Here is a 16,572-nt window from a genome sequence, read left to right on the forward strand (position 1 = left end):
ATAATATAATTTAAAATTTTATATTTAAAGTTAATTAAAATAAAAAATAAAATTTATATTTTTTATATTTATACAAATTATAATATATTATTATCACATAAAATATAATATAAATACACAAATTATTATTATTTTATATAAAATAAATACACTGATTTTGCATATGACTGTATGTATTTGCAGCTGTTTACCCATTATCTATCAGTCAGGACTCCTCTTGTTTTTTTTCCTTTTTGGACATGATTTACAGATTCCTAAATCTTAACGATCCATTCCGACCGAAAAGGCCAAAAAAAAAAAAAAGGAGGAAAAATAGGCCAATTGAATTTGGACACGTCGTACAATAAATTACGGGCTATTAACCGCTGAAGGATAACAGAAATAATAGTAGCAAAAAAAGCCCTAAACATTGCATCCTGTTTGGAATTGTAACTAACGAACCACTCTCTTTTCATCCTTCGATATGGCCACGATTTCAGGAGCTGGCCAACGCCGAGAGGCCAGATCCGGTGGCAAAATGGTGCGCCCCAGGCGAGCCTTGTTGCCCAACACGCCTTACGACCGCCCCCGATTGCTCAATTCAACTCAGCAAAACCCTAATTGGATCTCCAGGCACGTTTTTTCTCCCACCCGCACGATTCTCACTGGCGCCAGCAGGATGCTCGCCTCTGTTCTCGGCTTTGAATCCTCCTCCTCCTCTTCTTCGTCTTCAGAATGCAATTCCGCTTCAGGTTCCATGTACCCCTTTTACATTTATTTATCGGAGTGCGATTTTTCCCATTTATTTCCTCTCTCCTATTAGTTTAATGATATTTCGAATCACGCATTTCTACAATCAAATTATGTAGCTTTTTTGCTAACTGTTCAATTCCACACAAAAACGGTGCCTACCATGTCGATTATGGCCACATTCTGCAGGCAGTAACGTTAGGACTCGTATTGATTGTGTTATGCTTCACTTTTGCAAAGTGATTTGCTTTGCAAGCCAACTGCTTTACGGCTACTTGTATTCAGGGATGTTACGCATTTTTATTTTATTCTTGAGGCTTTCTTTATCTTTCCTGTCCTTTTTCACAGGGGCCTTAACCTTTTAAAGGATAGTTAAGCATATTTCTTTTTGGTAGAAATAGAGACTAAAAAATCAGATTAACATAGGGGGCGATAAACGATCCATGTTGTTACACTGTCTATGCTTCTGAAAAAGTTCTGTTTCCTCGAGTAAGCAATGTATGTATGGTAGTCAAGCTGCATCATTTTTGTTCATATGATTTTTTGGTGCAGATGACACTGATGACAACGATGATGATCAGGATGTCTCATCTCAAGGGGTTCTTGCAATAGAAGATGTAAGTATGCCTCCCTTTATGCTTTGCGTCATGCTGCAAAAGGAACTTGGATTTTTCTTTTAGAATTTTAAATGGTGATACTGGTAAATTTGATGCTGATTAGATAATATTCTTTTTCCCTGTTTTGCTTACTTGTCATGGTAGCATGTAGACATTCTTGATGCTAGTGATGATTGTAATGATAGTAGAGGATGCCTTAGTTGTTCCTTTGTGGGGCATCAGAGAGAGCCCCAATCTTTTGCAGGAAAGAATGAAACCAAGCGTCTAATAGAGCAGCTTCTCATGCAGGAGTCTTTCTCAAGGTAACGAGGAACTTAATTTTCTTATTTGCTTATTTGAACTTTTTGCCTACTTTAATCCTTTTCTTCTTCCTCCATAAGGTGTCCTGCTCATAAACCATGTGATTGACACCAAGTAATGCATGCATATTATGATATTTATGGCATTTGATTCTTTGGCAAACTTCAACTGATTATCCTTCATTTATATCTGCCATTTAGCATAATTTGACTTCAAGTTTTGAATGTGTGCTATTTTAACCAGGGAAGAGTGTGATAAACTGACAAATATTATCAAGTCAAGAGTTGTAGATTCTCCAACGATCAGAGACTTGGGGCTTGGGAAACGGAATGAAATGCCTAAGAGAACAGGTGGAAGTAGCATGGCTTTCATAAACTTGAGAGACAATAGATTTAAAGAATGAACTTCTCAGCACTCATAGTTGACTGATTGTGTTTCTTATTTTTCAGATGTTGAAATTCATGATCTTTGCGGCACAGCTGTTTTGGAGGCTAGAAAATGGTTAGAGGAGAAGAAGTCAGGGTCAAATACTAAGTCAGAATTGCACCATGAGAACTCTGCTGTAAATTCTGTTACGTTGACACATGTTTGTAACTCTTTTTCCTATGATGCTTGTGGACTGTGCTTCTTTGTGAATACTTTCTTAGAAGGAAAAAGTACAAGTGAAAAGTCATGAGATAGGAATTTTATCTTGGGAAAGGGGTATATAACAAGGGCTTTAGTTAGTTATCACCATGATACTGCCTGTTTCATCAATGATGCTAGCTTCTCAAGTACAGCTCTGTGATTTGATATGAATTAACCCCCGTTACCTCATATTTCTTAATAACTTATGCTGAATATTCTTTTTTTTTGTCTTCTCCGGTTGATTCTGTGCCATCTCCTTTCTGCTTTGCAGAGTTTCCTCTACCTCTGTCTTCATATGACTTTTAAGCTGATGTCTTTTCATGTCTTTGCCTCATATAACTTATGCTGAATGTTATTTTTTCTTCCTCTTTTCCCCTTGGTTCTGTGGCATCTTCTTTCTGCTTTGCAGATTGAACTATGCTTTACCTCTGTTTTTGTAAAACTTTTAAGGTGATATCTTTTCATGTATTTTTTTCTTCCCTTTCTGGATACATGTATGTTAATATGTGTGTATTATGTTTGTGGTTCCTAGACCTCAAATTAACCCCTTTTCATTTAGTATAGAATACAAATGTATATTATATAAATCATGCTTCTTGTGAAGTTTGTTGGAAGATCTAGTAAAGAAAAATACTTAACATGTATCACAGGGATGAGTTTGAATATATGAACCATAAATGGATATCAAAGTTCTATTTTTTGTCTCCCTAACTTTAGAAAAAATTCCTATAGATGTCAATTTCTTATAATGGGTAGTTGTGCCAGTGGTTTGGTTTCACAGTTTACTCACACTTGTGAAGGCAAGGATGAAAAGTGATGCCATTTCCTTCTTGCATAATTTTTAGTGGAATACTGATGTAAACATCACAGTTGTTGAAAGAAAATTACAGAAGAATATTGTTGACATCTGAATATTATGTTAGTGAAAAATATGTCCATTTCTAATTCAGGAAGTTTTTATTGCTGCAGGGTGTTGAAGGTGAAGCAGGGTCACCTGTGGACATGGCCAAGTCTTACATGCAAACTCGTCCTCCATGGGCATCACCTTCTACGAAAAATATTGAATTTAGATCTCCATTACCAGCTGGGCTGCCACTTTTTAAGGAAGAAACACCTTATTCAATTGGAGGCAATTCCTTGTTCTTATCCAAGGTGCTGTTATATGCTTATTTGGATGTATGAATTTACATAAAAATGTATATATGTATCTTATGGGCGTTAATTTTGCTGGTTTTCTTTAAATTGTCTATGATATTATAGTGTTATCAATAGATGTGTTATAGTGCCATCAGAGGAATTTCAAATACATGTGAGAAGTCTGATGTTTCTTTGTCATATAATATGTGGCTTGATCATAGATGGACATAATATAAGTTTCCAGCTGATCCTTTTGTGTTATTTCTGCAATTGCTTTTGTGTATGAGCCTGTAGTTTTTTTTTTCTTTCAATTGTTATCATAGCAGAAAAGAAATTGCATTTTTCTCTGACCTGAAGGTTATTGAAACTTATTTTACTGGACTGGAAAAGATGAATGCACTTATGCTTGTGTATGAGTAATGTGCATGTGGTGTGTGTATAAGTGTGATTGTGTGTGCAATGCCTTTTTCCCTTGGTTATGATTTAATTTGGAGCTAATATATTTAACATGAATGCAGCGGAAAAGGGATTCTCCTGCCACCGGCTCATGGAACATCCAAGATGAAATACGAAAAGTGAGATCTAAAGCAACGGAAGAAATGCTGAGGACTCTATCATCCTCAAAAACTGACTGGTCTTCATTCGCATTAGAACATAAAAGCAGTCCTGATTCTTTAGTTGCTGATAACTTAGGACCTGCTAAGGAAGATAAGCCACAGAGCTTTAAAAAGCCAGTAGATGCAACCGTAGACTTGGCTGCAAAATCAGGTGCAGTTTTTGTCATCATATAGAATTTCCTGATTTTCAAAATTTGGCTAGTCTGTTCAGTTTCTAGGTTGTAATAATCAAAGACATTGCCTCTCCTCCTTTGTCCTTTCAGTTTCACAGATTACGCAAGATGCATTTCATAATGATGCTTTACCAAGCCCAGCTACTCTTGGTTGTGAACAAAACCAGGTATCTTAATATTGGAATAGGAAGCTTACATAGTGCACGTCAAAATGTCTTTACTTGTATAGTTATGCTGATATTTATGCCCTTAGATTATAACCAAAATCTTTTCATTGTTTTTATAGCGTAGATTTATGTTAATAATTCATTTTATTAATCAAGGAGTATGGTTTTTGACATTTTTATTCTTTTCTTGCAAAGGTTATGGAAGCCATTCAAATCATTGAGGAAAAAAGAGGTATTCTTGCAGCCTGTCTGTCATTTATTGTCAATTTTGCCTCAAATCAACGTAGTGGCTCTATATGCTGCTTTATGAACATTATTTGATTAACTTGAGGGAAGACAGTTACATCTGTAATTGTTATGCGTGGTGCATATCTGCTTTGTATAAGGCAATTAATAATTTGGGATGTAGAAGGGGCTTGCAATTATCATTTTAGCATTGAGAGAAATGCATATTCTGTTCACCTAAAGTTCTTCAGTTAGGTTTATGCTGAGGTATAAATAAAGGTTGACAAGTATCAGTAGACTTGAAAATGTTCATTATTCATGCATTCTAACTTTCACCTAAAGTATAACCTACCTTGTGAAATCAATTTTTTGTCATGAAAAATTGCGGACAGTGATTTGAATACTAGATGTTTTTAAGTTTCCTGACTATGTTATTTTCTAGTTAGCCGTGGTTTTGCATTCATGCTTTTGGAATTGTTTATGAGTGAAAGTAGGAAAACCTGGGGTAGTCCTCCTGTTCAGATCTGTTATTCATGAATTTAAGATTACTGATTCATGGACATAAATAGAGCCATGTGGTGTATTATTTACGGATTATGATTACTGATTCATGGACATAAATAGAGCCATGTGGTGTACTATTTGTGGAAGATTGATGGGTTATGATTTTCTGCAAGGGCTCCCAGTGGCTCAATGCAAAAGTATTCTCATTTTTTAGACTCTCTATATCAAATGAATTTGTGGTCGAGGCATTTTCATTTTCCCTTGTGGATAATTGCAGCCATACTTTATTCCATCTTTTTCCCTCTTTTATATAGTCTGTCATATGAATAAAGATGTGATTGAGGCATTGTCATTTTCCCCTGTGGATAATTGCAGCCATACTTTATTCCATCTTTTTCCCTCTTTTATATAGTCTTTGTCATATGATAAATCTTTATTCCATCTTTTCCCCTCTTTTATATAGTCTTTTTAATATGATAAATCTTTTCCCTCCATAAAATGTTTTCTAAGCGAGCGTTCTGGGATCAGATGAGACATTAGATGTGGGACAGAGACTTCAATCAACAGTATATATGAAGACTGCATCACAGAGGTTGGTATGATTCTCATTAAACGCACATTTCCCCCCCCCCCCCACCCCCCCAAAAAAAAGAGTCAGCAGTGATATTGAAAAATTCCCTTGTGAAATCTCGTCTCTTTTATGGCAAGATCAATGGTCATTTTCTTCTTGTAACTTTTAATATATTTATGTCACAGTGATGTTGTTGCTGCTGATGTTGATCATTTAAAGGACTCCAACGGATCTATCCTACCATTTAGCTCTACTAGGGAAGGAATTGTACAGGGTAAGAAGCTACTTATTTGAGTTTTTCTACTTGATGCTTCGTGAGGTTCTTACTGAGGCGTGTCACTATCCTTTTTAACTCTTCTTAACCCCTCTGACTATTACCCCACCAGTAATGCTCGCAGCTGTAAAATCTATCAGTTTGTATGATTCAAAATAGAATGATTGGAAGATAAAATAACTGGGAGAAGTCTCAGCTGTAAAATTTTTTTTATTGTTTGGGTGTTTATTTGAAACATTTAGAGGAAGGAGAGGGGTGGAGAAGGTCTGTTGTTTAATGCTTAGTTTCTAATGAGCCTGTTTCACCCCTAAACATATTCTGCAGACTCACAAGTAGAAGATAAAAACTGTTTGACATTAAATGAAGTTGCTGGAGTAGGTGGCGCTGCATCTACTGCCAACGGGTTCCCTTCTTCAGGATCCAAGTAATACAGCTGCTAACCTCAATAGTTTAGTTTTGTATTGTTTTAATTAATTTTTGTTTAATTAGTTTTCCCTCTTTTTAGTATGTCTGCTGAACTGGATAAAGAGCAAAATCACAGACCAATTAATGAGGAAGACAAGGCAGTTGGTTCTGGACATGACAATGCATTTAGAGTTGCAGAAGAGGAGAACTGTGAGCTTTTGAGTGAGGCCTCCATTGAGGTGCCAATGGTAAATGAAACTGATGCTGTTGCCTCTGATTCTCAACACAGTTCCAGCTTGCAGCATGAAGGTTCCCCGCAACACCAGAATACATCAAATTCAAATCGCAGCTTGGCAGGCAAAAGCAACAGTGGTATCGAGAAGCAGCAGAGAAAGAAAGTGAGCAGATACAACAGGAGAGGCAGGGGACGGGGCAGATGATGCTATATCGTGCCTGTAGCTTACTGTAAAATGACCTGTAGACTAGCCGAGGGGAAGTATAATGGCTTGACAGACCATTTGTAAACTGTAGTAAAATTGATATGTGTAGTATTAAACCTGTTTTTAGTTGTCAAGATGGCGGAGATTAAGTTATCAGGAATTGATTTTTGTAGTTTCTGTGCATCAATATCATGGTAAAACAAATCGTGACCGTAGTGGAAGTGATTCAGTATTTTGGTCTTTATCATCTTATAGGGAAACCCACAGCAATTTGTAGTATTTATGGGTTCGTTGAAAACATCTGTTTACATTACAAACTGCATCACTTTTCCCTGCCTCTTTCTCGTAACCTCGTTACATTTGCACCAGGTTTTCTTGTTGCTGTTGTACTTTCTTTTGCTCTGTACAAAGCCATTTTTGATCGATGATATATGCTATGATATCAACAAACATTTTGGAGTTTTATAGACATGAATATATAAAATTATATGCATTACAATAAAAATATTATAATTACTAAAACTAAAGTAGTAATATTTGTAGCAAATGTAGTTGTATATTATACTACATATGACTTGTTATTTTCTATTTTTTATTTCAATTCTGACTCTGGATGAACCAGGATAATGAAAAGAAAATTATCCAATCAGTGAGCCGATATTTTCGAGCAAAAAACAATTAAAGGCCATGCCCAATAACAGTAGAACAGTTTTGGGCCAACCGAGAGAAATGGGCCTAAAGTCCTAGGGAGGCGACGGTTTTTGATCCCTCTCGCGCCTCGTCTATCCTCTCCGGTGCTTGATATAAAAGTATAGCCTTCACCTTCGGTGCTTCAGTCGGAGTTGGACGTACAAGAATGGATTCCGCAATAGCCCGGAAAACATGGGAATTAGAGAATAATATCCTTGCAGTGGAAACACCCGACAGTTCATCGGACTCGATTTTCTACTACGACGAGTTGGCTCAAGCCAAGTTTCAACAAGAGAAGCCTTGGGCCAATGATCCCCACTACTTCAAGCGCGTTAAGATCTCTGCCCTCGCTCTCCTTAAGATGGTTGTCCACGCCCGATCTGGTGGCACCATAGAGGTGATGGGGCTGATGCAAGGCAAGACTGACGGCGACGTCATCATTGTCATGGACGCCTTTGCTTTGCCTGTTGAAGGGACTGAGACTAGGGTTAACGCTCAGGCTGATGCCTATGAGTATATGGTCGATTATTCCCAGACCAACAAGCAGGTGTTTTTTAATCTTCTTTTTTTTCCCCCAAAGCATGGATTTTTCTTCCTTTTGTATATGGTTTTGCTTTAAAGCTGATGTTGATGACGCCCTAGATTAGCTCAGTCTCAGTAATTGACTTACTATTATTAATTATTTAGGCCAAGCCAAGACAAACGGAAGAGTTTATAATTATGTATGGAAACGGAAAAACCTAATATTTGAGTGTTTTTATGAGTATCCTTTCACTTGTGAGCTATTTCCCATCCGTTTTGCACCAACTAGAAGGAAAAATGTTATTAACCTCAATTTTCCTCCAACCTTGTATTTGAGTTGAACTAAATGGGTTTCACTTATATCCTTCTTGTTATATATTTGTATCAGTAATAGCTGTTTTTGTTAGTTTATCTCATGTTCTGGATTTCTAACACCGTCAGAAACCATTGTAATGTTGTCTATGAAAATCTTTTCTCTTAAAGAATAATGCTGTTTGTTTCATAGGCTGGACGATTGGAGAACGTTGTTGGATGGTACCATTCTCATCCTGGGTACGGGTGCTGGCTGTCCGGTATTGATGTTTCAACCCAAATGCTCAACCAACAATTTCAGGAGCCCTTCCTGGCAGTTGTCATTGATCCAACAAGGACTGTTTCTGCTGGAAAAGTTGAGATTGGAGCTTTCAGGACATACCCTGAAGGATATAAGCCTCCTGATGACCCTATCTCTGAGTATCAGACCATTCCTCTGAATAAGATTGAAGACTTTGGTGTGCACTGTAAACAGGTTATTATGTAATTCAATTAACGCTCTTTTCGAGAATGCTTGTCATCTCACTGTTTATTAATTTTTGTTGTATGTTTTTCTACAGTATTATGCATTGGATATCACTTATTTCAAGTCCTCTCTTGACTGTCACCTCTTGGATCTGTTATGGAATAAGTACTGGGTAAATACCCTTTCTTCTTCACCTCTCTTGGGCAATGGAGATTATGTTGCAGGACAAATTTCAGATTTAGGTAATTGTTCTTCTCTTCTTTCAGTTGAGAGGAAAATGTTGTTGCATACATAATATAGTTTCTTGTTTGCACATGAAATTGTGACCAAATTCTTGGTCGTTTATTTTATCACATTGTTCCATCTTGCAGCTGAAAAGTTGGAGCAAGCAGAGAATCAATTGGCTCACTCTCGCATTGGCCCATTAGGACCCCCTCGAAAGAAGGAAGTCAGTATGATTTTTGTTATTTGTATACTCAAGCTATTTATAGGATAATTTTTTTTCTCTCAATAAATGCAATGTGCATACCCACTTATAAGTTGCAGGAGGAGTCGCAGCTTGCTAAGATTACCAGAGATAGTGCAAAGATAACTGTAGAGCAAGTCCATGGTTTAATGTCACAGGTGACTAGCTGTTCCAGATTCTTAGAAATCCTTAACTTTAATTCTGAAAACTTGTCCATCCATAAATTGATTCTGGCGTTCAGTTTTAACCATTTATCCTTAATATTTTTCCATTTTATACTTTTAGGTTATCAAAGACATCCTTTTCAACTCTGTACGACAGTCAAATAGGTCCCGTAATGAGCAATCTGGTCCTGAGCCTATGGTTGAAGCCTGATCCTAACATCCTGGCATCTTTCCAATGCTGCAACAGATGAAATGATGACCTTTCTGATGTTTCCTTCACCTTTAGAGACCAGTTTTTACAAGAACGAAAACATTAATTCCAGGCTGCATAGTTTTGTTTCCGTCCTTACACTGATGTGCGGTCATCATTGATTTGTTTGGAACTTAGCTTTGCCTAATTCGTCTTCATTTATGCATGTTGAAATCTTAGTATGGAATCAAATGACAGTAGTTTAAAACTGCCAATTTCCAATTCAGAGTTGTAAAATGGTGAAAACTGGCACGTTATGGGATTGGCAGAAGTCAAATAAAATTTGCTGAATTTTATTCCTGACAGCTTTACAAAAGAGAAAAGGGTTCAAGTCGAGAATAATTGCAGTGAAATGAAAAACATATGATAGATTATCCCCTTCCCCCCTTTTCAAAAATGAAAAGATATTCTTGGTTGCGGCATATGAAACGAGGAGGGAAAGCTATAAAAACGGAGTTTCTTGAGCATGCTGAAGCCTGACAGATCAACTAGTCCTTTACGTTGTAGGCATTCAAGAAGAGCTCATGTACGGTCCACAACTAAAGTCAAACTATTGTTAGGTTAGGCAGCAGGAGTGGTAAAGGCTTGTGTGGCCCAACCCAAGTTTCAACTCTCTACTATCAACTTTGTAAAATTCCACGTCCAATAGGTTGTGGCAATTTCTTCGAGTTGCACCTTCGGAATTGGGATAGCAATTATCATCCTTTACCTCATGGATCGTTTGTTGTTTGGGTTCCAGGTTCCAACTCTCTCATCACTTCTTTTTACTCGCTATTTTACGACCGTTACAATTCAACTGCCTAATGGTTCACCATAAATTTATTTGTTTGCAAATGTAATGATTCTAACATTCGATTAATTAAAAGAAAAGGTGACATCGTATTGGTTAAAAACGAATACGATGTAAACGATAGTACGATCAAATGAAAATTTCTTAAATTAACAAATAAAAAGAAATTCTAAAAACATCCACTGTGATAAAAGGATGCCGCTCATGGTCATGGGGCAGTAGTTGCAGCCTACAACAGGCTATGCAAAAGTTTGACTTGTCGAAGGCAAAGGAGAAAGGATCCGTTTCTCTTGTGTTCAATCAAAGAAGATAGACGATATGGATGGATGGGAAGAAAAGAAAATGAAAGAAAGTCACCAGCATCCAATTAAATAGGAAGAAATCCACTGAACAAATCCTTGGAGAAAAGGACAGCGTTCTAAGCACCAGTGCTTTTCACATGCAAAGGAGGAAAAGCCATTGTGAGCCTGTTTCTTATATAGGTTTCTCAGATTACAATCATTTTGGAAGCCAATGTGTGAGGACTGAGGCCTTCGGCTAGAGAGGACTTGTCATCACCATCACTCTGTCAAGACCAATATTATATATCGCACTACATAGAAAAGTGCCGAAGACAAAATGCCTTACAGAATAGCCTACCTTTTTATCTTTGGTCAGATTTTGTGGACTTTATTCAGCCATACATTCCATGCCTCTCTTACCCGCACTCTCAACCATTTATCACAGTTAGATTCGTATATATCAGATAACAAAAAGGGATTGTTTTCACAGAGAAATGGTCCTCTTCATGGGCTTGCGCTCTTTTCCATGTACCTTTCAGGCAGTACCTGTGACAATCTCACATGGGATCAACTCTCCACCACTAGCTCATTTTTTCTTTTACGACTCTTATATTTTTTCCCTTCTCAAGTTTCGTTTCTGTTCTCCCTTATCTTCTGATGCCTAGTCATATAGTATTACCAGGGGAGGTGACATGTGAGACCATTTCCAGAACTCACCTGTGTATCAGTGCACATCTGTGATCACAACAGTTTGGCTACTCTCTCTCTCTCTCTCTCTCTATAAAAATGATCCATCGTGTTCGTCCATGTGAGACAGCGAGCCCTCTTAACCAACCTCATTCATTGAAAGCGTTTTCAAACAATTCATACTTGGACAACTCTCGTGAGTGATCTGGATTCATCACAGTATATATAAATGTTATCACGGCCTCAGGTCATGGAGTGCATTTTCTACACGTAGTTTTTGTATTTGATTTGGCCGTCTCAAATTCTATTAACAGCTTAATTAACACTTTGTACAATCTTTAGAGAATATATAAAGAATTACCAGTGAATAGGAAATCACCAGCCAAATTTGTGTGGATACTGTTACAGGGTCAAATTGCAGGTTAGATGTATCTTAATATTTACCTCATTAGTGTCCATCCTACAAAATTTGTATTGTATCATTATTAAGAACCACAAACCTTCAATGAAACATGATAATTTTAGTAAAAACTGGTATTTATTATTTTTTTTATAAAAAATATTGTAACTTAAAATTAGAAAAATTTATAAGTATAAAGATTTAAATCATATTCTTATTAAATAATATTTTTTAAAAATAATTATATAAATTAATTGACCTAAATTTCGATCCTTGATACGTTATTGGCATAACTCTTCCATTCTAAGTTGGCACTGGGGAAGTGATGGGAATCATCAAATATGCTTTAACCACTTGGGAACTGGGCTGTCTACTCCTTATCATCTCCAGTTTGAAACAATACTAAGCATTTCCACTGTTTTTCATCACCTAGCCAATGACGATGTCAGGGAAAGTTGAAACCTAGGCAACAGGGGTAAGTTCACTGGATGTGTCATCCTTTCTTTACATACAGTATTCTTTCTCAATTGAAAGGAATCATAACAACTCGACCAAAGCTCTTTTTCTCAAGAATCTTCTCGATGAAGAATCCCTGTATATAAAAAAAAAGGCCCTATAAAAAGCATTGGTGCCAATAATTCTGAGGCTGTAGGCAGTCACATCTATTTTAGCAATTATTCCGCAGATATCCATTCCCTCTGCCTGTCTTCTCCGCTTTCTTTTTTGTAAATTTTGGTGTTGGTTTCTTTTCTTTCTTTCACTGGCTCAAATGGGTCAAAGGGTCTTTTAAAGAGCCCGTAAAGAAGTTGGTGGACCCTAGGAACAAAAATTATGGACCATTAATGGTGTGTTCAATGATATCACTACCAGTACCGAGCATTATTGGAGGTTTGTCAGTGGGAATATTGTGCCTAACAACAGTTACCGAATTGAACACAATATCTGCTATAATCGTTCTGCCATTCTCAATCCTTCTGCAATCACCGCACACTTGTCTCCTCTTAGAAATCTGATGCTATTTATTCTTTAGGAGTGGAGTAATAAAATTTCAATTTGTTATCTTCCAAGTTCCAACCTCAAAGACACCTAACATTGAGAAAAAAAGGTTGATAATCAAGGGCTCCACTCTCCCACTTTTTTATTCCAATATTGTTTGTCAAAGATCAAAAGCCTGTTAAAAAAATTGTGATTTACATGGATTCTTTGTTCCTTACAGATTGGGGCCCAACATAATGAGAAATCATGGTCTAGTCTCCGCAGTCTAATTTTTTAATATAGTAAATTAGTAATGTGCTAAATGTCATGTTAAGATATACTTTTATCACAAAATTAAGCAATAATAAATGATTCTTTTTTCTAATTTATAGTGACAACTGACAACATTATTGCCGTGTGTTGACCGGTGACCAACGGCCATTAGTGCAGTACTAATAATGCTCAATGCTGCAGCGAAATTTCAACTACTAAATATTTAGTATTATTGATTAATTAATATTTGAAAATTATGAGATTAGAAAAACTTTATATAAATAATATTTTTTAAGTAAAGTACGAAAAATTTAAAAATAGATTAGAAATTAAAAAAATATACATTTTTTAGTATTAGTGTATTAGCTATGCAAGTTAAAAGAAGGTTAATTTTTAATATTTAAAAATATAATTTATTTATATTTTAAAAAATAAAATTAAGATTTGATTTTTAATGTTTATAAATTTAGGAAACAAAAAAGTCAAAGATTTTTAAATGAATGTGAACATTGACAATTGGACTGTCTTAAAATAAATACGTATATATGATAAAATAGAGTAAAGCTCTAAATTAAATAAAATCAGCAATCTACTGTATATCTGAGAACAGGGATTCATACATATCGTCGGGGTTACGTGTTCAACTCTTGAAATAAAATAACAATAAAAGGTAAGAAAAATCAAGCAACAAAATTTGAAAAAACAAGAATTATTTCCAGTTAAGCTTGGAACAATTTAAATCAGCACCAGCAAAAGTGTCCAACAATTTGACGAGACTTAACACAACTGCTTTAATACTTTAATCCATCGTTTTTTTTATTTAAGTAAAAATCCATTAGTTTTGCATTTCTAATAGTAATATAGTGTGATCCCACGGGAGGCCTAAGATTGGGTAGAAGAGTCAATTGCTTAAGCCCGCCGATGTGGGAAATTGGACTTTGATATTTCTTAGGCATTAGCTGGCTTGTGCGTCGGCAGAGGGTCCCGCCATTTTAAGGGTCAATTACCCTTTTAATATTTTGAAATCGCATCCACCTCAAAAAGATATCAAGCCAAGCGAAACAATCACTTGAAAAATGAAAAAGCCAAATTCGGCAGGTTCGTTTTCTCTCCTTTGTTTAGTATTTAATTTTCTTCTTTTTTTTTTCTATCTTTCAACGCTGGAAGTGGGGTGGTGGTGGTGGTGGTGGTGGTGGTCCAAAGTTGATTGAAAAAGACAAAGCAAAGGGAAGAAAATTAAGAAAATGAATGTGAAGGATTGATTTTCGTACTTGATTCATTTACTAACTACTCCTTATGATCTTTTTAACTAATGCTAATTGGAACGCGAGCTAGCAGATGCTTAAGAATATAAGTCATCTACATAATTAAGGAACCAAATTTGACTGATCGGAAGGCTCAAATTGGGCAGCAGATAAATGAAAGCTACATTATATATCAAATAAAAAGATTACGGTTCAAATTTGAACAGTTTTGAGATTCATTTTTTTTTCTTTTTCTTTCCTTCACTTAGTTTCTAAGATAAAAATAAAATACTTTGAGTAACATTAATTTATTGTAGCCTAACTACCCTACACATACTACCTAATCTATATTTATATATGCAATAAAATATATAATATAAAAGTGTGGGTGTGAAAATCTTTTGAATTGATCAAAATAAATATTTATATTGATTTTATTTTAAATTGCTAATTTTATTTTAAAATATTAATAAAATTTATCCAATCTATAAATAATAATTCTACTATGATTGAAAGACTTTTATTAAATAATTTTATTTGATAAATAAAAATGAATTAAAGTTTACATTAATTTTTTAAAGTTTTAATTTTACATTAATCTTAAAAGTAATAAATTTATATATTGCACATGAAACGAATTTTACATATAATATGCATTTTATTAATTTTATTTGCAATATACAATTATATATTTCATATATATTATTTTTAAAAATAAATTAAAAAATATATATATATATATATATATATATATATTCATTTATAATGCACGTGACAATAAAAATAAAAATATATTTATATACATTTGATAAACACGTTGAAGGAAGAATTCACGTGGATGTTTTTCTAATATAAAATTTTTGTGATATCATCCGGTATAAAATTTTCTATGAATGATTTTTTTCTTTTAACTAATACAGAGCATCAAAATTTTACATTTATTAATCATAAATTTCATTAGTGGTACCGAATTGCAAGCCAATTTTAGGTTTTGATGAAGGTGAGTGATGTTCTTTCAAAAATAAAATAAACGTAAGAGGAAAAAAAAAAAATATTTTTTTGCAATGTAGTGTATAAATTATAATACTATTAGATTACTATATTTTTCTTGACTTACAGTTTTTAAAATCAGGCAAATAACTCTGATGTCATCAATATCATATTTTTCATAACCATCAAATATGCATTAGAGTTTTTAATAAATCGTGTGAATTTCAAATTTAGTTTAAATTATATATAATAAATAGGAGTCGCAATTATTCTTAAATTAAAGAATTTGTTTCATATCTATTTATTATTGAATATTAAATATTATAGATATTTAAAAATTTATTTTTTAAAAAAGATAATTTAAAATTAATTTTCTTTAATCTATAGACATATTATTGTAAAAAAAATGTATAAACATATTAAATCTTAATTAATTTACGTATAATGTGTTCATTCAAATGTATTATTTCAAATTCATCTTTCCTTTTTCAAATAATATTTCTTTGATATTTGATAATTAATACAAATATGTCAATTTAATGGTACATTAAGATTTTCTCCTTTTCTTTAAATTTTCCTTTATTTGTACTTACCGTTCATAGTGAATACAACTAGGCCTCTAGATGACTTAACCTAATAAATAAAAAAATTGTGTCCCTTATCAGAGCCTAAGGAAAACATCTGCAATTGAATAAGGCAGATATTCCGGCCTAAAGGATGAAGATTTTTGTTTGCATCATGACTAAACAATACAAAATTAATGAAGAAATGTACGGTGAAGAAGAAAATAAATGTACTTTTGCATTACTATTGTAACAATTAGGCAATTTTCTATTTGGGTAGAAAAAGAAAAAAAAGGAACATCCAATGAGTATTAGACAATTGCGATTGAAAGAGATTGTGGCTTGTGGGGGACATCTGAAGACAATACCTCAACTTGGAGCCGGTTATGAACGGAAATTTCCTACCCTCAGCCACCACAGTTTGACACGTAACCTTTTTGACAAAGGGTGCGGCTATAGAGGGTAGAGATAATAAAAGTTTATATTGAGCAAGATTTTCTATTTAATTTCGTTCCGCGGCTGTTGCCTTGCACTATCATTCTGCCTCCACCCTCGCGTTGCTAGCACGCCCCGCTCTTTCCCATTTGCCCCAATTGCACTTGTGCCTTTATTCTCGGTTGCTCCAATTGACAAGACGTCAAACAATAAAAAAGCAAAAATAAACAAAAAAATAATAAAAATATTTATTTTGATTAAATCATCTTCCAATCATA

General features: G+C 34.6%; 2 protein-coding genes across 13 annotated transcripts; both read left to right on the top strand.

The window, feature by feature from the left end:
* The first annotated feature begins 389 nt into the window (after nucleotides 1–389).
* Nucleotides 390–7,030, top strand: LOC111284580 (flocculation protein). Of its 11 annotated transcripts, none has more exons than XM_022873296.2 (13): nucleotides 390–731; nucleotides 1,282–1,346; nucleotides 1,491–1,648; nucleotides 1,890–1,996; nucleotides 2,096–2,232; nucleotides 3,243–3,425; nucleotides 3,929–4,178; nucleotides 4,291–4,367; nucleotides 4,563–4,599; nucleotides 5,607–5,688; nucleotides 5,853–5,941; nucleotides 6,266–6,365; nucleotides 6,447–7,030. In XM_022873296.2, exons 1-13 carry the CDS (start codon nucleotides 464–466, stop codon nucleotides 6,784–6,786), a joined length of 1,893 nt encoding a protein of 630 aa, XP_022729031.2. In that variant the 5' UTR covers nucleotides 390–463; the 3' UTR covers nucleotides 6,787–7,030. The 11 variants fall into 11 exon arrangements, with proteins under 11 accessions (XP_022729031.2, XP_022729034.2, XP_022729033.2 ...); XM_022873299.2 differs by having other exon boundaries at nucleotides 5,625–5,688; XM_022873298.2 differs by having other exon boundaries at nucleotides 2,096–2,217.
* Nucleotides 7,031–7,620: 590 nt separating this feature from the next.
* On the top strand, nucleotides 7,621–9,878 carry LOC111284581 (COP9 signalosome complex subunit 5a). 2 transcript variants are annotated; one of them, XM_022873303.2, is made up of 6 exons: nucleotides 7,621–8,023; nucleotides 8,504–8,785; nucleotides 8,871–9,018; nucleotides 9,148–9,224; nucleotides 9,317–9,400; nucleotides 9,528–9,878. In XM_022873303.2, the coding sequence occupies exons 1-6, from the start codon at nucleotides 7,643–7,645 to the stop codon at nucleotides 9,615–9,617; spliced, it is 1,062 nt and encodes a 353-aa protein (XP_022729038.1). In that variant the 5' UTR covers nucleotides 7,621–7,642; the 3' UTR covers nucleotides 9,618–9,878. The 2 variants fall into 2 exon arrangements, with proteins under 2 accessions (XP_022729038.1, XP_022729039.1); XM_022873304.2 differs by having other exon boundaries at nucleotides 9,323–9,400.
* Nucleotides 9,879–16,572: the final 6,694 nt, after the last annotated feature.

This window comes from Durio zibethinus, chromosome 6, assembly GCF_047325235.1.
Source record: "Durio zibethinus cultivar Kanyao isolate XHJ-2024 chromosome 6, ASM4732523v1, whole genome shotgun sequence".
NCBI lineage: Eukaryota > Viridiplantae > Streptophyta > Magnoliopsida > Malvales > Malvaceae > Durio > Durio zibethinus.

Bases quoted from the DNA above. Each gene is read 5' to 3' on its own strand.
- LOC111284580 (XM_022873296.2), top strand. From the start codon at position 464: ATGGCCACGATTTCAGGAGCTGGCCAACGCCGAGAGGCCAGATCCGGT. The intron at 4,600-5,606 runs GTATTCTTGCAG...ATGTTTTCTAAG, and splicing joins AATCATTGAGGAAAAAAGAG to CGAGCGTTCTGGGATCAGAT. The intron at 5,689-5,852 runs GTTGGTATGATT...TTTATGTCACAG, and splicing joins ATGAAGACTGCATCACAGAG to TGATGTTGTTGCTGCTGATG.
- LOC111284581 (XM_022873303.2), top strand. From the start codon at position 7,643: ATGGATTCCGCAATAGCCCGGAAAACATGGGAATTAGAGAATAATATC. The intron at 8,024-8,503 runs GTGTTTTTTAAT...TTTGTTTCATAG, and splicing joins ATTCCCAGACCAACAAGCAG to GCTGGACGATTGGAGAACGT. The intron at 9,401-9,527 runs GTGACTAGCTGT...TTATACTTTTAG, and splicing joins TCCATGGTTTAATGTCACAG to GTTATCAAAGACATCCTTTT.